We start from the raw sequence: 21,032 nt of genomic DNA, 5'->3' as shown, positions 1-21,032 counted from the left end.
AGTTTGTATAAATGTGAAAATTGAGAGTATCTCTCTTTTGTTTACCGTCCTCTCACCTTTTTTTTTTTTATTAATTTTAACTCTTTACAGAACCTTGTTGATGAATTGAAGTCGGAGCTTGGTGGAAAGTTTGAAGATGCTATAGTAGCTCTTATGTCGACGCCACAATTATACGACGCTAACTCACTACATGATGCTATGTCTGTAAGTTGACTAGTAATCAGGGTCTCCATAGTCATGGGACGTTATGTATAGTATCCACCAAATTATTTAAGTAAGGAGATATCAAGTGAGATCAGCAAAGTCTTATCTTGGTTATACTTTAAGACAAAAACTGTGCCTTTGAAACTAGATAAACCTTTTCCTCCTCCTTTTTAGGGTCTAGGAACAGACGAGGCTGTCCTCATTGAGATTTTATGCTCGCGTAGCTCGGAGGTAAGTATTTTCAATCCTTCTTGTAGTAAAGCGCAAAGCAAAAGACAATTCCATACTAAAATAAAAGCCCAGATATCGCTGCGTGTTCTGCTTAAATAATAACCTAACATTTCCAGATCTGGTATTTTCAATCCTGATAATGAAACTAATTTGACTGTTGTATTTTTACAGGAAATCCAAGCGATCAAATCCACTTTTAAAGAAGGTAGCTTATATTGTTTTTGTCATCATATTCTAAATCACTCCTGCGATAGATAATGCCCTCGAATGAACTATTCATGACAAAAAATTTATTTATTTTCCCTTCAACAGTTCATGGAAAAGACCTTGCGGAGGAAATCAAAAGTGAAACTAGTGGGGATCTTCAATCCACTCTAATAAAATTGGTGGAGGTAGGATGCGTTCTTCTCTACACTAAAATATATCAAACCTGTTAGCTTCACTTGTTCAACGTTCCCCTTTTATTCGCGACTTTCTTTATAGCTCTGTTCCTTACTTCACGATTGGAGTTCAGTTTTCTAGCTCCCCTTTCCATTGTTTTCTTCTTTTGTTAAGAAAAATTTGTTCTCGGAGCCAAATGAAAAAGACACTGAAAAGAACCCATCTATCATAAAGAGTGTTTAAAATAAAGAGCCTCCCCAATGGTCGCATTCTATCTGACAAGAAGGAACACGTGTTCGATAGAGTGATTGTTGTTCTCTAAATTTCATTCAAATAAATTTTGTTGTGATCTCTGAGTACGGTGTTCAACTAAAATGTCACTAATTAGGATTCTGATCGATCCCTTTTTGAAGAAGAATCCGTGACAAGCTTGGCTAGGTTGAACGCTCATCAGAAATTACAATTTTAGAAAAAATGTTAAACGCACGTTTTTCACATCTTCTTTAAGGGCTTACTCAATCCTTCCGACACTTACCCAATCCTTACTTTCAAAATACATTACAGATCTAACCCGTGAACACTACTTAACTTTTTATAGGGAAAACGAAGTACTTCAGAAAAAGTCGATGAAGATCTTGCTTATGAAGATGCTACGAAACTTTTGGAGGTTAGTACGAAGCAATCTTGGTGTATAGGATCAACTCAGTGGACAAACAGCAGTTTATTGGTTACTGATCTTTTAAGTTCCTACACGAATTTGCAGGGTTTTGTTATATCTCTTGTCTTTACTCTTATCTTATACAAGAACATAAGTCCAAATCAAATGCAACAATAATACACCGTAAAAATGTAAACTTGGATAAAAATCTTTTTCTAAATACATTTTTTATGTCCTTTAGGCCGGTGAAGACAAGTGGGGGACAGATGAGTCTGTGTTTGTTAAAATTCTTACAACAAGAAGCACCACGCAGCTGCAAGCAACGTTTGAAGCGTACAAACATGTGAGTTAAACAACCTCAATGCGCTTCCTCTTTGTATAGCTTTCTGACATTAGTTAGAAGATGAGTAGAATGTGAAATTGTGTTGTGTAGTTCGATGGAAATATGGTTAGGGTGTTTTCAATTGCCACTCAACGTTCTCTACGTTCAACGTTAAACAACGTTAAATTCAGTCTTAAATTTTGCGTCCCCGTTGAAGATTTGAACCGCACAAACCCGTTTTAATAATTACGTGTAACTCTGATGCGTGGATAATCTACCAAAAACAATTAGGGTAAAAAAAAACCACAAACTTCATCTGTAACAACCGTTTTGCACACAGCTCTCAGCTGATAAACCCTGTCAAACTGAAAGCCTCCTGCTCGTTCAACGAAATTATAATGCGGTCAACGGTGAAACCATGGTGATGATACCACGGGTGTGGAATAAGGGGGCTCTCCCCATTAAATGACATATCGGAAAGTCGAAGAAGTTGCGGTCCGCTCTTACGGATACCACAAAGCTACTGATTTTTCATATTCAAGTACAAACAATGATGCAACTCAGTCATCGTTTCTCTTGCTGGCAATTTCTGCTCAATATTATGACATAATTTGTTTTAAAGTTAGACAACTACTTGTTACCAGCTGGCGTGTTGATATTTAACATCATTAGATTTCAAGCGGCCAAGGGATGTTGTTGACTTTTTTTTTATCTCTTTGACATCAATCCCTCAGGTTGCCAAGTGTGATATCATGGATTCTGTGAACTCTGAGCTCACTGGAGATTTCCACGATACCGTTGAAGCGATAGGTACAGCCAAAAAAATTGCTTTTAATATCTCTAAGGCTCTACTTAACCTCCTTATCCAATGACCCCTAAGTTAATAACACTCCCCCCCCCCCCTTCAAACCTGTGCCTTTTAGGATCTCCTCCCGAAATGGTTTCCCAACAAAGTGTTTATCTTTGCGTGAACTCCAATAATCTCAAAAATATTAAATCCACGATAAGAACATTTAATTTTCTCTCGATTGTGTAGTGTGATCTTCTTGGTGAGAGTAATCCAGAGAGGGAACGTTGTCACTGACCGCGACTGAAGTTTTGACAACCCGACCGAAAGTCATCATTGGAGTCAATTTGATACTGATAATGACTTCTGCTCAGCTTTTCAATCACTGTCACTAACAACATTACATGGATGATGATTGACAATTAAACAACAAGATCAACTGTTTCTTCCGGGTTCAAACCTTTCACGGTATTTTCTTTTTCTTTTTTCTAGTTCGATGTACCAGAAATCCTCCGCTGTTTTTCGCTGAAACGTTGGAAAAAGCAATCAGTGGTATAGGATCTGACAGTAAAACAGTCACTCGTGTTGTGGTCACAAGATCAGAGGTGATTTGTTATGAAACTATGATTCCCCCTGCAATATGTTTCTTTGAACATTAGAGGAGAGAATTTGGTGTGTGATCAGGATAGCGCCTTCCAGTTGACTAAATTATCTGTTCTCATGACCCCTTTGCAGAAAACGCTGAGATTACTTTGTCTGACCACCTAAAAACCTTTAACCCCTAAAACACTCCAACATCAGCATGGATTTTCTCCGTTCTGTTCTTCGTAAATTTTCTCTGGAAATAACAGGGTGAATTTAATTAAAAATCAAGAGCTTATGGACATTCGTTTCCTTTGTTCGTATGAGTTTAATGCTTGATCCATTAATGATAGTGTTGTGACAAATTAGAAGCTAATCATCCTCAGGCTTAACTTCAACCAAGTCTAAATTCCTTTTCTTATTTATAAAACTGTAATTTGTGGTAAATTCTATTTGACTTTCCAACAGACTTGGCTTACTGTTACTATTATGGCTTACTTTACTCCCCCCTAGTTTCCGCGGCCCTTATATTTATGCTCTTTCATCATCATCATTATTATTGTTATTAAGATTCGCTTTTTAGTTTGTTCTTTTTTGGTTAATCTTTTTGTTTGCTTGTTTGTGTAGGTTGATCTTGCTGAGGTTAAAACAGAATATCAAAAGAAGACAGGACAGACGTTAAGGACTGCGATAGAGAACGAATTGAAAGGAGACCTTGAAAAACTATTGTTACAGATCGTCGGTGATTAGCAATCGACAAAAGGAAAATAACCAACTGTTGCTTTTGAGTAACCGTTAAAAACAATTGTAAATTTATACCATATTGAATTGTGTCAAGAATGGACTTTGACATTCCTGTGCACATATTAAAGAATTTTCACAATGGACAGTTTCAAGGATGTTTAGAGTGGATTGCAAGGGAAATTATTCACTTCTTTTAGAAAAAAAATCAGGAAGGCAGTCTTACATCAAACTTTGAGAAAACACTCATCAAGTTGGGTAGACTAAGGAATTTTATTTAATAGTTTGTTACACATAGTTGAAAGAATTCTATTTATCCATACATGCACTTTGCATATTTAGAAACCCTAATTTTTATGAAGGATCATTTATTGTTCTTATATAAACAAAACCAAAGCTAAGTACGTTTAGTTATAGAAATCATCACAGTCACTTCAATTTTAACTTAGGGTCTTGATATTAGCAGGCAAGTCAAGAATTTAGAGAAAGCAACAAAACTTTTGAGTCTGTAAAACATTTTTCGACAGAAACTTCTGTCATCTTCAGTTAATTACTGTACAAAGCATTGGAAGTTGAATTATATAGTAAGTAGAACAATGCTAATTAAGATGAATAGTGACAACAAGAAAAGAGGTAAAGGATGAAAGTGTGAGAATTAAAAGGATAGTTTTAGATTTACATGGTGTAATTGTAACTTAAGTTGTAATTAAAATTCCATAGTACTTACTCTCATTATTTAAATTTAGCGCAATAGAAGTTATATTTTACTTTACAGCCGAAAGTTTTAGAAAATATATAACGTTATGCCAGCTTTGATGTGTTTTTTGCCTTCTCTCTTTTTCTTTTCAACTTTGGCCTATTATATATGATGTAACATACAACCACACAAAATCTTTCTGACAACCTTCGCACTTTTTCAAATTTGAGTTTTCGTTTCGAATCGCCCTGGATCGTTCATCACAATTAACGGTTCAATTTTGGGAAATGTTTGCCCCTTGGGGGACTGGTAATAGTCAAGTGTAATAGCAGAAAGTTTCTGAGGAGAGGTGCATATTCCTCCCCACCCCACCCACGTATAGACCTATTGCAGCCCTTCAAGCCCATGGTAAAGTGATTTCTTTGGACTCCTTCGTACAATCTCGTATGGCTGGGAAGAGCTTCACTCTGTTTGAATTCTCATTTGCTTTTACGTCTTGTTTGAGGATTCTTTGCAACTGTTCTACTGAAATTTGCCTCGTGTGCATCAGTTGAGGATCTTCTTCGTTGTTCCCAATCACCGCAAAATTCCCCGTCACAGTTCCATTTTTCGAGTCAATACAACAACCAGCCGTCCACAAAGATACTGGAATGGCTATCGGAGGACTATCAGGAATGAGATAATTATCTTTGATATTAGCCAACCAAGGTTGTCTCTTAGGATCTCTCGGCCAAATCGGCCAGTCAGGTTCGGAATGAACGAATGACGTGCCGGTTAGAAGATACAGCTTGCCACGATTCGGTATGCAGTCATTTCTGGCATAAGATCGAATCTTGTTTTCAAACTCAAACCACTCTCCCATGTTAAAATCTGGCCGTTGTGGAACAGCGTTTGTGTAGGTGAAAGTCGATAGCCAACCCTCGTCACCTTTTCCGGTGTTTGATAAAGTAAGTGCTGGTACCAATTGACCTCTAACGTATGGTAAGCTGGGGTATATTGCATCACTTCCCTGATTTTCAATGCCTATTTTTTTAAGATAAAGGAAGATGTTAAACATTTGTGACTATAGCGTGAGGTTAGAAAGAAGAAACCCGAGTCTCTCGTGACGATTCTACCTTCAGCCTCCATTATCGGTTGCTTTACCCAACGAACAAGAAACTATATAAACTAGCGTGCAATTTCTTTAATTGCACGCAGCTCTCTTGTGAGGACCATTTCGTGATTTCTTTTGTATTTGTCATCAAGATGTGTGGGGGAGAGCAAGGACATGGATTAAAAGGTTGAGCCCCTCGGTATGATTCGAACCCCAGCCTCTTCTGATTTCGCGATACGATTCCAACAATTTGAAAATTTCCGAAAAAAAGCTATTTTAGCTCAAAATTTTAAGCAAATACCTGGTGTTTTGGCCCACGAAGCTGGGCGAGCTCGATGCTGGAAATCAACATCTTTGGTTGTTAAGGTGTAAGCTGAAAATACGGCCAGTCCCAAACTTTCGTCAAACATTGTTCCAAATTGACTCTTGCGTTTTTCATCTGGCCTCTGACAGATATATCTAATATTGGGATTGTGCGAATTGCTTCTTCGCAAACCTTCCGGTGGTTTCATACCTGCGAAGAATCTTCGGTAGCAAATTCGGTAAGGCAAATAGGAGACTTGTTTTCGAGGGTACCCAGGATAACATTTCTTGGCGTGATTTCCTGCGTTGTTCCTCATTTTCAGAGAACGGCAATCACCTGATCGATAAACAAGAACGATACAAATAACTAAGGCGGTTAATTCTCAACGATAAATATAGTTTTGTTGTATATAACATCGTATAATTACGGCAAAGGTTTCTCGTGTTCTCTCAACTCTAAGTTTGGTCAAGTGGGCATGTAAAATAGCAATGGGCTCATCCGTCAGTATGAAACACGATGGCTCTAGATCTTTGACCAACCTAAGCGCGTGTAGTAAACCCTGCTAGGTTTAATTTTACTGAAATAGCCTTGCAAGAAAAATAAAGAATCACGCTTCCATAGCACTCGTTACAAAGTGAGGCAAATGTTTTCTTACCTTTGTTTTGACTGCTATGCAAACTCCTTGCCAAAACAGAGGGCGTTATCAGCATGAGTGTGAACAGAGAGGAGAAGGACTTGACAAAAACACCTCTCATCTTGAATCAGAGCGATTGAAGGAGAAGTTTTTCCCTACTATGGATTTACTTGTGCCATGACGCAGCTAATTGGATGGTTCGTCAAACTCGTTAATAACCACCCTCGATGATTGTCAGTTATTCTAAACATCCAGTGCCAATGTCAAGTTAATGGAAGAAACAATATGATCACCACACAACAGGTAAACAGTGTTTAACTTTACTTAACAAGACTCAAAACAAACAACAACAATCGAAGGAGCTTTTTTTATATCTACTTGGTAAATCAAATGCAGTTAAAGTCCTATATAAACAAACACGAATCTAACTAAATGAAGCTGAAACCAACCAATTTTGAAAATATCACTTTTGAGAAAGAGCATAATTTGGAAAAAAGTTGTAGAGGAAAAAAATAATCTTTACTTGCGGTTTTTTTCTCCCTAACAGTTAAAAGGTGCACTATTCATTGGTCCAGTGGACTTCGGAAAACCCTTAAACAAATAGTTGGTACCCTTTTAAATTTTTTTCAGTGTGTTTAAATTTAGTTCCGGTGTTTATCTTTGTCATTATACATTAAGATACTAAGTTTTTAAATTTCTAGAAGATTGGTTTACTGGGAGAGCTGTTTACCTGATTTTCTTGATCCTCTGGGCGGGTTTGCAAATATGACTTTTCGGCGAAGTTTTGGTTAGGAAAAGTGATTCGAGGAAACACAAGATCTTCTTTTAGAAGGAGATATTCATAAAACGTTGTTAAAGATCTTTTTATGACCCTCTAGATTTGAGTGTAGCACGATGCATATAAGGGGCGATGGGCGGGGAGAACTCAACAGGGAATAGCTCTATTACGCTGAGGGGTGGGGGGGAGAGGCCTTAAAATATATGGGGGGAAGAGCGGGGAGAACTCGACGGGGAATAGCTCTATTATCCTGAGGGGTGGGGGGCCCCCTTAAAAATGTGGTTTCTATGTTAGACCATGGTTTTGCAATATCTGGTGGCTGCACTACCTCCACTCTGTCCTTAATCCATTTTTAAATGTTTTGACATTTTGGATTAAGCCCATGTCCCCAAAGAGGGACCATCGATTTCAAAGTTCTGAGAGTTTGCTGAGGAAAAAAAAACAAAGGAAAAATATCTGGTGGACAATAAACCAGTTCTGACCTTTGATGATAACATTACTAAGATGTCGCAAAACTGCTCAAGGATGGGCGCTGGATTCAAGTTTGACCGTGTCTTAATCATGTCCACAAATTGAGGGACGCTTTGCACAGCTGCCATTAAAGCGAAAAAAAATAAGGTTGTTCAATTTGATCAGCTGTTATATGAACTCGTGGTAGAATCAGTGGCCAATTTTCCAGAGTATGCTGCAGTTTCTAGGAAGTGTGACGAATTTTCGTGGTAGTTACACGCATATTTTTGGAAACAAAAATCTTTTCTGCCATGTCAGAATGCATGTATATTCGGCGCCAATTTTCTATGCCAGTCTCATGCGCTTTCCGTAAATCTGCTTTCATTTCCTGAAAGTGTACATATGTTGTTTATAAATTGTCAATCTGTACAAATTACTCACAATTTCAAAATCACCTTAGACGGATAATTCTCCTCTCAAATCTCTTTGTTTACCATAAAAAAATGTGAGATCATACAGATTGCATAGATTTTAGGAATAACCGTATTTATTTCATGTAGACAACACAACAATTTATAGATTACTTCTCAAAGTGCCGGAAGTATACGGCATAGTTTTCTGGCATCTCTAATTACAAACTCAAAAATTTGCAAGACAATGTAGGTTTGTGAAATGTGTCTATGAAATAATCTGGTTTCTAAAGATACAATGAATTCAATGGATTAGCAAGGACAGTGGCATTGTCTGAGGATTGTTTAAACTGAGGAGTTAGGTATTCTACTAATTAAATTACGAAAGGTGATATAACAATTCGAGTTTTCCATTCGCAGCTATGTTGAGGGCAGACGTTGCTGTTTATATTGCGTTCGGGTGATAAACAATTGCAACGCAAGAAGTTTGTCGGCAGAGGTATTTCCGTACTTTCAGGATCTACTTCAGGAAACCATTACAACTTCGCGTGCATTCTCAACTCAGTTGCCGACGGACGTGACAAAGATGGCACAGTCGGGAAACATTTTGGAGAAGAAATGGCAGCAGATGACTTACGAAAAACACCGACAGAGAGTAAGAACATTATCAATTCATCTTTTACTTGAGGGAGAAACAATTAAAGGAATCAAAGTAAAGAAATCCTGTCGGTGTTGTAATTTCGTGTGTATGTTTTGGTGTTTGTGTCAAGTAACAACAAGCAAACCTTACAATGTCAAGAGTTGTTATCTACTTTAGAAAAGTCAATGAGTGTGAGGTTTGTCCTCAGGAAATAAGAGAGCTTCATTTGAGGTACTGTAGGTTATGCATGAATCTTTGAAAATTGGCTTTTGTTATCCCTTCATTACCTTGTTTACTTTGTTAATGCAGTTGTTATTGTGGTTTACCATGAGGTGTTTTTATAGAACTCCATTGCTCGAAAACACGTCTTCCCCTTGAAAATTGTTGTTAAGGAATTGTTTCCATAAAAGTTCTACTTGACATGCTTACCAAATATTTGAGTAATTTCTCAAAACAGAGGGATCTACATTAGATTTTGAATCTCTAGACTTACGCAATAAGCGCGCGCTTGGTACAAACATAAACCTTCACGCATGTCGACAAGCACTAAAAGGAGCTTAAAGGACTTTGATTGCATAAATAATTTACCAGTCAAAGCCTCGTTCAGTATTTTCATTGTTGTGGTACTTTTTGAAGTACTTTTTCTCCTGCAGCTTAAAGAGACAAAATCTACGTTAAAAGGAGAAACCACACTTCAGTTTAACGACGAAGAGGCCCAGATGCAAATGAGATTCAGGCGGATTATGGTGAGCTTTCCTAATTTTCTATCGAATGTTGAAAACAACTCGGGGCTATATTGATTTTTTTCTCTCTTCGCTCTGTGATTGTTCCAAAAAAGTCACGCTTCACTCTCAAATAATCATCGCAATCCGATGACTGACTTAGAATAGATCGCCATTTAGTTACTTAAGTTTTTCCGCACTTCGGGAAGTTTTCTTGTGTTTACTTTGAGATCTCATTGGTTGCGTGTCAATTCTTTCTCTTTTCCTGACTGCCAACCTTTGTTAGCGTCAGCTAGAGTGGACATAAAAATGAGAATTTTAATACTTACACATCTTCCTTTCCTCGGTACTAATTTAACATAGTGGCTGTTCAATAGAGAGGATTTTATATTTTGAAAGTCCAAAGGAAGACCATTAAACAAAGATCATTTAAGTATTTTAGAGCAACTGCACTCTCTGGCTGTTTTCGTCAGTCACTGACGAATGTTAATTTTCTGCGGTCCTCTTTTGATCATTACAGGCCGAAGAGCAACGACAGGCTGTAATCGAAAAACAAAACCACAAGCTACTGCAAAGAATTGTGGATATTATGACATCGAAAAAGAAGAGATTTCCCGTGACAAGTACCAACGAGACAAAGAGAAAGGTATAACGAGTTGTCTCGAGGGTCATCCCTTGAGGAAAAGAGATGAAAGATGACTCAATCGGTAGACTTGAATAATTATTGCTACCTCGCACTTACAAGATATCACCTGGCCAATTCTTCAAACCATATCCAAAAACCAAGAATAAGAAAACCATCAGCAAATTGCTAAATTAGAAGGCGTCTCACATAGCTCACGTTTGGATCGTGTAAAAAATATCTGCCATCTATCTACGGATGAGGCCTTATCTAAAAATCAGATCACGGTGAATACAGTAGTTCAGTATAAGTTTTCAAACGGGTATTCCCACAGTTTCCTGGTGTATTGGGACACTTTGTGGAAGTATGTTGTTTAGGCCAATCTATTAATACTTTTTACTCGTAAACGGAATTGCTCCATGGCTCGAATTTTTGTTAAGTATTTTGTAGTGAACAAGGGCGATTTGTTTTTATCTCATGGGTCATTTATTTGTTGTTTTTCAGGTCAGCGGACCAGTTCAAGCGGTAGACAGCTCAACAGGAAAACCCAGACAAAGTACTGTTAAACTACCAGCAATTAACGGTTCTTCATCAACGAGTGGCTCAAAGTCCTAACCCTCCAGAACACCAAGAAACTGTGGGAATACCCGTTTGAAACTAATTATTAGAAACATTCATAAAGAATAGAATTACAGCGTACTAACATTTTTGCAATCTTCTGCCCTGTTATCCTTGTGTGGCCGTTTTTTTGCAGTGTAAGCATTTTACTACCGGGAAATTTGAGATCTAGCTTGCGCCGCCTCAGTTCCGTGATCTACGCGGAACATCGTTCAGTGAGCCAACCGACCTCGAGATGAACAAGGTGGCGCACCGATTTAAGCTCTTAGCGATTCCAACAATTTTTTAATTTCATCGTTTCTTATGTCGAACAGCGTATTAGGCTTCAACTCAAACATAGATTAGGAAGAGATTATTATGTTTGATTGGTGAATGATTAATGGACAGCGCCTTAAGTTAGCAATTGCATATCAATCGCTTGTCCACGTGGTACAAACATTTTACTCCGAACGTGGACAAAACAATTACAACGATACGTTTAATCCTAACGTGAAATAATCATTTCTCGATGAACGAGATTTCTGATTGAACATATACAATGGAGAATACAATAAAATTAGAATTTACAGAACAGGATTGTCATGCGGGAAATTTTCTCGTGACGTAATACAATTGGAAAAAGCGAGGACGCTTACGAAAGAGCACAGCAGAGCTGAATTTTCAATAAGTTGTCTCACTTGTAATTCGCAGTGTATTTGTTCCCAAGTAATGATGAACTTACCCACTTCCCCCTGGGGCCATTCTTGCAGTATAACTCTGCACCCCAAATTTGACCACTTCTATTGGCTGAACTGCTGTCTAACTCGCATCCAATACCGCACGCAAAACCCTTAGAAATTTCTCGAAGCAAGATGGCGAGAATATCCCGTCCACTTATGTAAAAAAGGTTACTTCGCTGCGAGCTAGAGACAAAATGTGTCTGCAAGCCGGCGTTTCCCCGCGCCCCACATGGCCACTGACACCCAAAGTCGAATCAGTGGCATTCGCCTGCTCTTCCACCAATTGCATTTTTCGTTTGGGTTACGTTTTCCCTCGTATTGACCCACAAGTGCGATTAGGAATTCACTATGTCTTGTAGGCGTGAGCGTGTCTTATAGTAAAGAGCTCGACACCTGGGAGGCCAAGCAAGCAGTCAGCGGTCTTATTACGTAGAGTTCCCAGTTTCCCACTCCTCTGGTCGCCATTTTGTGAGATCCTTCATTTTCTTCATGTCGAATCGCGTGTTATTGTAACTCATCAAATATTCTTCTTGAGAATGAGTTTTCGAAATCATTCAGATAATGGACCGGGTTTTGTGGGCATTAAATTTTGCCAAGAATGGTAAGACTGTGTTTTTGTGCCGGGTATTTTGTAAATTACCTACAAATCATTCTTATGTTTCATTTGCTTGTCTATAGTTAAATTTAACTTGTAAAAGCTTACGGATAAACACTTCTTTTCCTTTGTAGCAACAACATGTTGTACCCAAAGGAAGACAAAGATAACAAGATACTGTTATATGCTGTAAGTTAAAGTTTCATTTCCTAAGAACTTTCTACCATTCGGCGGTATTGTGGCCGATCGACATCAAGAAAAACTTCATTGTTTTTCACAGATTGTCTATTACATATAGCTTCTGACGCATGGCAAAATATTCAGAGTTACAAGGAATTATAGTTGTTCAAGTACACTCATCTACACGTGTCCTCAAACATTACTGTTTTTAAAATATATAATTACCATGTGAACCTGTTGCTAGGTTGAAATTTATCTACTCTGGTAATTGGAAATCATCGACCTGCAGTTTACAAACCAACAACCCACTTTCAGTTATTTGAAATACAGCTTAAAAAAAGAGACATCACTATGAAGCATTAAGGAACATGGAATTTGCAAGGTTTCTTCCCCCTGCCTTTGTTTTTGCATGAGTTTCAGCAACTCTTTCCTTAAGTGGCAGCTGATGTTGTAATAGGTGGAAGTGTCTTAAGGTGAAGTTTTAATATAAGCTCCTACTTGTAGGCTAAACAGAGGGTGACAAGTAATTTGGTATTATCAATTGAGTTGATAATGTAAATTGGCCACTGCAAAGAGTGTGAAAGGTGCCTTTTCTAATCTTTTCCCTTCGTCAGAGTGAATATGGTCTGCTGTTCTAAAATCTGTGGATTGCCACTAACAGGCTAATATTAAACCACTGGCTTAATATTGATTTCACAATGTAGAAAAAAATGTTTTATAAAGTTTTCTTTGGGGATACCTTTCTCAGTGTAGAAATTGTGACTATCAGCAAGAAGCCGACAACAGTTGCATCTATGTGAACAAGATCACACATGAAGTCAAGTAAGTGGGCCATAGCCAGACCAAATGCAACATGCATTCAACTCTTTTTTCATGAAAGCTTGATATCAGGTGCTAGGAATTTTGAACAGGAATTTTGACTATATATATCTTAAGTGTGAGAGTAATTTTGATAGTGATGAACACTACTTAAGCAATTGTTAAAAATTAAAGCAGGAAAAAATAGATATGCAGGCTTGTACAGGAGTTGAACTCATGACATCTGTGACATATTTCTAGTTAGATGTTTTGGAGTGTACTATTGCTGAATAATTTTACTAGTTGTGTCATATTTTGACAATCTCACAGGCTGAGTCAAAATACAAACAATGATGTGTATTCCTTTGAAACAAATAACACAAGAGTGGCCAACCTGTCAAACAGGTTTTTTTATGCACAAAAAAAGAACTTTCCAGATAACAACTTGCTATATTGCTCAATATTTGTGGTTGATTCTTGTGTTATTCATACTCTGTTTAGTGCAGTTGGAGAATAAGTGTGTTTGGTCCCTCATAATTGGGCCAAAATACATAGCACGGAGAAATAATTGAAACAAATTCAATCCCTGGATGCACCAACTGGCTTTTGGTCACATAAATTGTCTGTTTAGATCAGTCAGTGTTCTTATCTTTCCAAATGAATCATAACACTCCCACATTCATATATTTTTGTTATGATACAGTGAACTGACACAGATTGTAACAGATGTTGTTGCTGATCCTACATTACCAAGAACAGAGGACCATTTATGTCCCAAGTGAGTGAACTTCCATTTGGCACAAAAACTGTTTTCTATTGGTTGTTTAAAAAAATAAATAAATAGAATGAGTTGACTTTTAAACAAAGCAAGGGAAAATTTCACAGCAATCCAGTGAAAATTTGAATTTACAATTAGTGGTTTATTTTGCTTCACAGTGGCTTATCAGGGGTCAAAACTATACCTCTATACCTGATGCACTGTGTAACCAGTACGCAGAGTCATTCTAAATGCTGTAATTTAACCATGCCTTGTCATGGTTAACCCTTTAATCCCATGAGTGACCAAGACAGAATTTCTCCTTACAATATCAATACAATATCAACCAGGCAAGCAATGAGAATAAAGAAAACTACCAATTTGGGGATAATTAGTTGATCCAATACTAAATTCTTTGAACTAACATTATAAGAATTGTATGGTTGACAGCAAGGAGAATTAAAAATTTGATCTGGGAGTGAAAGGGTTAACAACTATTTACCTGTTGCTCATAGAGTCATTTGTCATAGTTACTTAACCATCTAACTCCCAAAAGTGATTTTCATGTCACTTCTCCAAATAATATCCATACATTATCCAGCAAACAGGTAATGAGATTACTCAAACTTGTCAAGTAGAGGTTACCTTGATCTAACACCAAATTCACATAACTAGTTTACTAGGGAATGTGTAGCAGCTAGAAAGGAGAATTAACAATCAGATCTCAATCAGAGCTAAAGGGTTAATTTGCTTGTATACATATACCTTTGTTTGAGAAACTACATTTATCTTTAACAGTAGCACAATACTTGAATTAAAAGAACTGTTTCTTTGCTTTAAGTAGTCTTCTGGGATTTCAAAATTTATGAGTTCTTAGTGTGTACTGTACAATTCATTGATCGGTTCCCATCCATACTTCTGGTTGGACTGAGGCTCTGTAAGTGAACAGTGTCTTGCTCAAGAGTGTAGCAGCACAGTGGCCCAGTCTCAGCCCAAACCCTGAATATTTGATCAGCTGTTCAACTGATTAACATTAGACCTCTATGCCTCCTACTGATTTAATACATACACATGTTCCTCTTTTTTGACCATTTTTTATTGTTTTAGATGTGGTCACAGTGAGGCAGTGTTTTTCCAATCACAATCCAGCAAAGCAGATGTAAGTTTTTTTTAAATCTACTGTTAATCTAACTAACCTGTTGATATTCAGTACGTATTATCTATCCATTTTTTTCTCATATTTCCCAATCAAGTCCCGGTAAACTCGGTTTTGAAATTTCAACCTTCTGCGTGAACCAATCTGAACATATCCTTTTTTCTCATTGTTTTTTAACAGCAAATGAGATTGTACTATGTGTGTACAGCGGTTAACTGTGGAAACAGGTGGACTGAATGAGAGACAACTCACTGAACTTCAACGTACAGTGAAAAATTATAAAGGGAACATTACCAACTCCTGCTGCAGACGTCCTAATGGCTCATCAGGAAAAAGCAAGATGAAACCATTATTACTGTTCGAAAACATTTAATGTTTAGTATAAGAAGAGAGAGACTGTGTGTTTTTCAGTTCACTTAGTTTTTCGCTGTCCTAAGTAATGACGTGGTTAGCCCCGATTCCACATTATTTTTCCCTAAATTAAATTTTAATTCCTATCGATTTCATTGCCCATGAGGAAAAGGTTTAACGAGTCGCTAGGAGATTTAAGAGCATGCACATTGTGATAAGTTTGGTGCGGTCGTTCGTGAAAAAAAGATAATTAGACTCAGCAGGCTTTCTGTTTTGTTTCATGATTGATAAGGAATCACAGAATGTTGTTATAGGAGTAGTGCTGCGATTCCAAAAAGAAAATAAAATCTTCGAGTGGATTCGAGCCTTGCCTCTCAGACACTAGTCTGGCGCTTCTGCTACGTTGATCCAGATTGATCCCTATGGTTCACACGCTGTAGAACGTATGTATTCATTTTAATTGTGTAAAAGGCTGTCACATGGCTCCGTGGTGGTGCAGGTGTCGAATTGCTCACTCTTCTCATTTGTTCAATTTTCCTTCCATAGTATCGTTACATATGTAACATTTTATTCCATGGACTCGGAAAAGCTTGTTTAAATTTGAATTTAAGAACAGTGCAATTAATTCTGTAGGCAGACCTACGATGGAGGAACTTGCGCAGACTATTTTCAACGTTAAAACCAGTTCCTTGCTTCAAAATTGCGGCTGAAAAGAGGTATCTTTACATTAGCCAGTAATTCATGCGACCTGTCTACAGGTCTGTAACCCATTAGAAGCATCACACCTCGGCAGTAATGTTCAATAACATCAATTTCATGAGGGTGCACTTTCCATCTCCAGCGGTTTGCTGCCAGCCATGCGTCATCCTTGGTGCATGTAGCTTGTTCCCCGTCCTGTGCATGATTACAGGCACTCCTGCTCTGCCGTGTTGTCTCGTTAAGCCAAGTCCTCACACTATCCAGGACAGACAACCCAGCAAACTCGTAGAGAGCTGAAAGTTCTTTCAACGGGTCCAGTGCTAGGTCTTCGTAGCGTTGGAATTTGATCCGGTTGCGCAGAGACTTCGGCAGTTTTCTTATAGATTCCAAGTTGTCTTCAGTCTCCTTACAGGTCCAGTAGCTAAATTCTCGAGTTCCCAGCCTTGAAGAATCTCCCCGGTTGTCTTTGAAGAACCCCACGCTGAGCGCGGAAGCGATTACAGCTCTGGGATCTCTTACGAGGAATATAATTCTGCAGTTAGTATCCATTGTGTCGCATGCTCCTAAAATACTTCCGATGTTATTATCGGGTACACGATTTACGAGGACCTTTAACACTGTCATTTCGTAATGCTCTTTACACGTGCTTCCCAAAGACTCGCTAGTCATGGCAGGACAAAGGTGTTGATCCCACCTTTCATCAGAAGTACTGTAAGGACATAAAGGTGGCGATGCAATGGCTTTACTGACACGTGGATGATCCGGTTTGCGATAAAAATGCTCGATATCCGCTAATAATTCGGGAGAGTCGAATTTACACTGAAAAATGCCGGATAGAAACTCTTTGGCGAGGTCATTGTAATCCGATTCAGGCTTCAGATTCGTATGGACTCTTTCGACGGACTGTAAAGGCTCATACATGTAAAATACAGAAGGATGATGATTGAAAATATCCCCCATGAGTGTGGAACCTGATCGACCGTGTGAAACGACGATAAGATTTTTCCTTGCTGCTTTTGATCCATCATTGAATTCCATTTTTGAGTCAGTCAGGTCCTTTTCCAAATTACTAAAATCTTGTTCTTCATCAGTTTGTTGAGTCTTTCGTATATTTACCTGCTCAGTAGAGTACGACTCCAAGGTAAAATAAGCGATCAAACACAGCACCAGCAGACATATTAGTAATGGGATAGATTTTAAAATCCTTGTCATTCGCATTCGTCTTACAGTCATGTTGGTTGAAGTTTCGAATTCTTAACAGAGCGACGAGAGCAAAATGTGGGAAAGAAAATTGATGACTTGCGAATTGTGCGTAACGCTCAAATGATACGATACGTGTTGCTAGGAAATTCAACACCCTTTGGAAAGAACGAGTCGCCTATTGTAGATCTTATTTACATGATTTTTCAAATTTCGGGTTAGCGTTAGCGCATGGTAATGTATGCAATCTGTTGAGAGAAAGTAAGGAAAGAATATTCAAAGATGTATATCTGAAGTAAATGAATTGAAACAATTACTCTGCTTTGTGTGCAAAAATCTATTCGTGTTCGATAAAAGAGCTTTCGTTATAGTTTTAGTGAGTTCCACGCTTTGTATCTAAATCAGTTTCCAAATTGTACTCTCGGTTCTGAGCATTTTTCTGTTAGAGACGACGTTGCCAGTAGAACTTGAATATATTATGCATACATTTCTTTGTTTTCTTTCAACTGGTGGAATCGGTGTCACTATCATAAGAGAAAATGGGCCAATTATTGTCCTAAGTTCAAACTCTGATATTTGATATTCGAAGTAAGACTTGGGTCTTCTTTGGGGCGATTCTTTGTGCTAAGATAACGACTTGATTGTAAAATAATATAATAATCACTGAAAACTTTCAAAAGAGACGACGTGTTTATACTTTAAGCCCCAATTCAGCTGTCTAATTCTGTCAGATTTATTAAGAAGTGGGCCCGTGCCCAATTAAGAAATTGGACTCTGGTAATCAACTATTACTTGGTGTGGAGAGCGAGACGCAAGGATGAATTAAGCTGAGAGTTGGCATAGTGCTCCTGCGCTTGATGGTTATATCCCGATTGAAAACACGAGCATTCGATTTAAGTATTGATGTGCATGAAACACAACAGACATGTTTACACAAATAAAGGGTTTTATCTAGTAAATATTCCGCTCCATTGGAGAGTGACTGGGGGCTCTTTTCCTTTATCAATCGGATGGGGGATTGGGGAATCACAATGGGGTAAACCGTTAGCCGTAAAACAGCCTAAAAATTTTGCCTTCAGGCGTAAAAATAGACTAATTTTAATCATTACTCGGAACAAAATTTAACCGTAAGAAAACATCTGGTGACAACAATGGTCAGATGTTAATCATTAACCGTAAAATAGCGAAATTTTAACCATTAGCCGTAAAAGACATCACACCATTGAGACCCTCGGTGTCCGCTTGGTTAATTTCAGCGCGCAAATAGAGGAACAGGTGCATAAATTTTTAATCGTTTTAGAAATGCAATTAATGTAATAATGAATTTTTTTGATATTTGACTTGCTTCTTTAGACGGAATAATCACTTCCTGATCCTGAGCAACTTCTTGTAGTTCATCATTGACATCAACAAATTTCGTCTCGCACTGTCTGTTCGGTAGAGGTCTCATGCACACGACTATTGTTTCAAGGCTGTCGCCTTTGTCCTCCCATGAGCAATTATGTCACGGTGATTTTAAAATAGGAAAGGTGTTGAGTTTTATATTTGAATAAATATGTAGTGGTAAGTCATGGAAAGACGTTACTGAAGTATAGAATGACGGGGAAACGAGGAACATGGAATAACGAACAGTGCTCAGCGGTAACCTGCATAAAAATTCAAAATGGCGGATAGACAAATGAAAACAGTTGAAACGATGTAATCGAAAGGAAAGTTTCACTTTAAAATGTTATTAAATATATTTAAACAGACAGTCGACTTGTTTCTGGTTTGATTAGGTTCTCATGTAATTATTGTCATGGTCTCGTATAACCACGTAGCAGGAGCCCATAATGGTAATGGCTCCTGGCACGAAGCTATACTTTAACCTGTTCGTCTGGATGTTCTGAATTTTTGTCGCGACAACATCGCGACGTCTCATGACTCCCGATTGTTCAGTTTGAACCTTTTCATGCTTTGATATCTGTTGTCACGTCCACTTTTAAAGGGATTAGTCCACTATCAAAGTGATAAAAACTCTTCCTTTAAAGCTGCAAAAGTTTCTCTTGAACAGTTCCTGCTAGTTTGTTTTGAAATATAATTAGTATTCTGTGTAATATAATTAGTATTCTGTAGTATGACTTTGAGAAGCTTTAGGATTGAAAACAGAAAAGAACAAACAAAGGAACAAAATATTCAGTCTACAGACTCATAAGTATTAAAGTTACCAAAATTCCTTTTTTCAGAAAAATTATTTCTATTTATTTAAAAAAAAAATGATGCAGACGAGGTTCATTTTTTACAAATTATCTTGAACGTCAGCCTGTCTGGTCACCAATCACGCCTTGCTATTTAAAAATGGCAAAAAAAAATCCCAGCGTGTGTTATTTTTGAACACTTAAACTGAAGATTATAGCCTCATCATCGACACTCTAAGGAAGCTGAATGGAAAGACATTGTTTTTTATGTACAAAAATAATTATTCGATTATTTATCAATTTTTGGGTGCTGTTATTGGCCCACACCTAAACCCGACCCATTTCCTGGCGGTGTTAGTTAATGTAGCACCGAGGTTAAACTTTCTGCAATATTTATACGTGTTTAAGTTTGCTTTGTTTATCTGGTACAACACGGTGCACAACTTCTTATTTTTTTTGGAGTGAACTGAAAAGTAAAGCGTTTGAATAATGTCAGATGGGAGGTATGTGCCAAAAAAAAAAAAAGGAAAGTATGTTCTTAAGATCGTGGGCGGATGTGTCACTTCTTCAATGTTCTGTTTCTTCAGTGTACTTTGACGTCAATTGTCGTGAAATACGACCTATAGTATACGAAATTCAATCATCCACCACACAGACCTGTAGGTTATTGGAACAGCCAAGGAAATAAAGGGTTATCATATCTAATGAATTGTAATTTGTTGTTTTGTCCTCAGGGGTGTGAATGGAGCGTTGTTTTAATTACAACTCTTTCTGATAAACTGCGATAAGAAAAAATAATTATTAATATCCGATATAGATTACATCATAATTCAATTAACTCTAGTTTTTTTTTCTTTTTTTTATTACGTTTGTCACCAAGAAATATAATTTTTTGGAGTCGGCTTCTGATTGAAAGGAATGATGAATTACTCAAATAAAAACTTACTGATGGAACCAGTGGAAACAAACTACCAAACCTTGTAATGCTTAAAATAATCTTGTATTTTTTTTATGGCTTCAAGGTGAGATTTTTTTCATGAAATTGTTATGCCCGGAAGGAAAAGGAAGGAAGGACCTAAAAAAATAAAAATTGCTCTTGTAGATGATGAGATAAGATAAACACACGATCATTAAAAATTCAAATTACATATTTTAATTACAGGCCAATAAATCTCTCTACAAAGTGGTCGCCGAAGTTCATTAGTTATTCTTAGAAAATTATTAGCCTAGCACTTAAAATATTTTTTAGAAGAAGTACTCGACTAAAATAGAATGCTAGTTGTTAGAACCAAATTATTGACAGAGGTTAAAAATATGACAAATCCTCTTATCTACCAATGCTTCTTGTTCTATGTAAAAAACTCAAAACTTATTCAGCCAACTTGTTGTTAATGCCACACAAAAATACCTTTAAACCTGATCAAGAAATGTTTAAGGGTCATTTCTCGAGAGTTCTTTTCACATGACATTTCTCGAATCGTGCCGGTTGAACTTCTGGAAAGCGCGGGGCTGCTTTCGCAAACTTG

At 37.5% G+C, this 21,032-nt stretch overlaps 5 protein-coding genes across 8 annotated transcripts in view; 3 read left to right on the top strand and 2 right to left on the bottom strand.

The window, feature by feature from the left end:
* LOC131792009 (uncharacterized) overlaps positions 1-4,711 on the top strand; it is a 32,513-nt gene extending 27,802 nt beyond the window's left edge. For all 3 annotated transcript variants that reach the window (XM_059109370.2, XM_066169583.1, XM_066169584.1), the window contains 9 exons: positions 91-204; positions 379-435; positions 607-640; positions 748-827; positions 1,415-1,483; positions 1,716-1,817; positions 2,531-2,606; positions 3,076-3,188; positions 3,793-4,711. In XM_059109370.2, the coding sequence (XP_058965353.2) occupies positions 91-204; positions 379-435; positions 607-640; positions 748-827; positions 1,415-1,483; positions 1,716-1,817; positions 2,531-2,606; positions 3,076-3,188; positions 3,793-3,915 (768 nt within the window). In that variant the 3' untranslated portion in view covers positions 3,916-4,711. The remainder of the gene's footprint in view (positions 1-90; positions 205-378; positions 436-606; positions 641-747; positions 828-1,414; positions 1,484-1,715; positions 1,818-2,530; positions 2,607-3,075; positions 3,189-3,792) is intronic.
* Positions 4,562-11,908, bottom strand: LOC131792019 (uncharacterized). 2 transcript variants are annotated; one of them, XM_066169595.1, is made up of 3 exons: positions 11,596-11,908; positions 5,998-6,336; positions 4,562-5,626 (listed from the first exon to the last, which is right to left on the bottom strand). In XM_066169595.1, the coding sequence occupies exons 2-3, from the start codon at positions 6,314-6,316 to the stop codon at positions 5,001-5,003; spliced, it is 945 nt and encodes a 314-aa protein (XP_066025692.1). In that variant the 5' UTR covers positions 6,317-6,336; positions 11,596-11,908; the 3' UTR covers positions 4,562-5,000. The 2 variants fall into 2 exon arrangements, with proteins under 2 accessions (XP_066025692.1, XP_058965363.2); XM_059109380.2 differs by lacking the exon at positions 11,596-11,908 and adding an exon at positions 6,656-6,980.
* LOC131792147 (uncharacterized) lies at positions 8,576-11,499 on the top strand. Its single transcript, XM_059109520.2, has 4 exons — positions 8,576-8,927; positions 9,566-9,658; positions 10,155-10,280; positions 10,761-11,499. The coding sequence occupies exons 1-4, from the start codon at positions 8,859-8,861 to the stop codon at positions 10,869-10,871; spliced, it is 399 nt and encodes a 132-aa protein (XP_058965503.2). The 5' UTR covers positions 8,576-8,858; the 3' UTR covers positions 10,872-11,499.
* Positions 11,909-12,040: 132 nt separating the features above from the next.
* Positions 12,041-15,809, top strand: LOC131792181 (DNA-directed RNA polymerase II subunit RPB9-like). The gene is made up of 6 exons (XM_059109559.2): positions 12,041-12,194; positions 12,323-12,377; positions 13,117-13,190; positions 13,870-13,944; positions 15,031-15,082; positions 15,260-15,809. The coding sequence occupies exons 1-6, from the start codon at positions 12,130-12,132 to the stop codon at positions 15,317-15,319; spliced, it is 381 nt and encodes a 126-aa protein (XP_058965542.2). The 5' UTR covers positions 12,041-12,129; the 3' UTR covers positions 15,320-15,809.
* Positions 15,078-17,497, bottom strand: LOC131792180 (carbohydrate sulfotransferase 6-like). Its single transcript, XM_059109558.2, has one exon. The coding sequence runs from the start codon at positions 17,360-17,362 to the stop codon at positions 16,106-16,108; it is 1,257 nt and encodes a 418-aa protein (XP_058965541.1). The 5' UTR covers positions 17,363-17,497; the 3' UTR covers positions 15,078-16,105.
* Positions 17,498-21,032: the final 3,535 nt, after the last annotated feature.

The sequence above is a fragment of the Pocillopora verrucosa genome, chromosome 7, assembly GCF_036669915.1.
Source record: "Pocillopora verrucosa isolate sample1 chromosome 7, ASM3666991v2, whole genome shotgun sequence".
In the NCBI taxonomy this organism is placed as follows: Eukaryota; Metazoa; Cnidaria; class Anthozoa; order Scleractinia; family Pocilloporidae; genus Pocillopora; species Pocillopora verrucosa.
The sequence above is the reverse complement of the archived record's forward strand: the minus strand, read 5'-3'. Positions and strand labels throughout refer to the sequence as shown.

Coding starts and splice junctions, on each gene's coding strand:
- LOC131792019 (XM_059109380.2), bottom strand. CDS start 6,755: ATGAGAGGTGTTTTTGTCAAGTCCTTCTCCTCTCTGTTCACACTCATG. Junction 6,337..6,655: donor GCATAGCAGTCAAAACAAAG/GTAAGAAAACAT, acceptor TTTATCGATCAG/GTGATTGCCGTTCTCTGAAA. Junction 5,627..5,997: donor TTCGTGGGCCAAAACACCAG/GTATTTGCTTAA, acceptor TTAAAAAAATAG/GCATTGAAAATCAGGGAAGT.
- LOC131792147 (XM_059109520.2), top strand. CDS start 8,859: ATGGCACAGTCGGGAAACATTTTGGAGAAGAAATGGCAGCAGATGACT. Junction 8,928..9,565: donor ACGAAAAACACCGACAGAGA/GTAAGAACATTA, acceptor TTTCTCCTGCAG/CTTAAAGAGACAAAATCTAC. Junction 10,281..10,760: donor CCAACGAGACAAAGAGAAAG/GTATAACGAGTT, acceptor GTTGTTTTTCAG/GTCAGCGGACCAGTTCAAGC.
- LOC131792181 (XM_059109559.2), top strand. CDS start 12,130: ATGAGTTTTCGAAATCATTCAGATAATGGACCGGGTTTTGTGGGCATT. Junction 12,378..13,116: donor ACAAGATACTGTTATATGCT/GTAAGTTAAAGT, acceptor TACCTTTCTCAG/TGTAGAAATTGTGACTATCA. Junction 13,945..15,030: donor GAGGACCATTTATGTCCCAA/GTGAGTGAACTT, acceptor TTATTGTTTTAG/ATGTGGTCACAGTGAGGCAG.
- LOC131792180 (XM_059109558.2), bottom strand. CDS start 17,362: ATGACTGTAAGACGAATGCGAATGACAAGGATTTTAAAATCTATCCCA.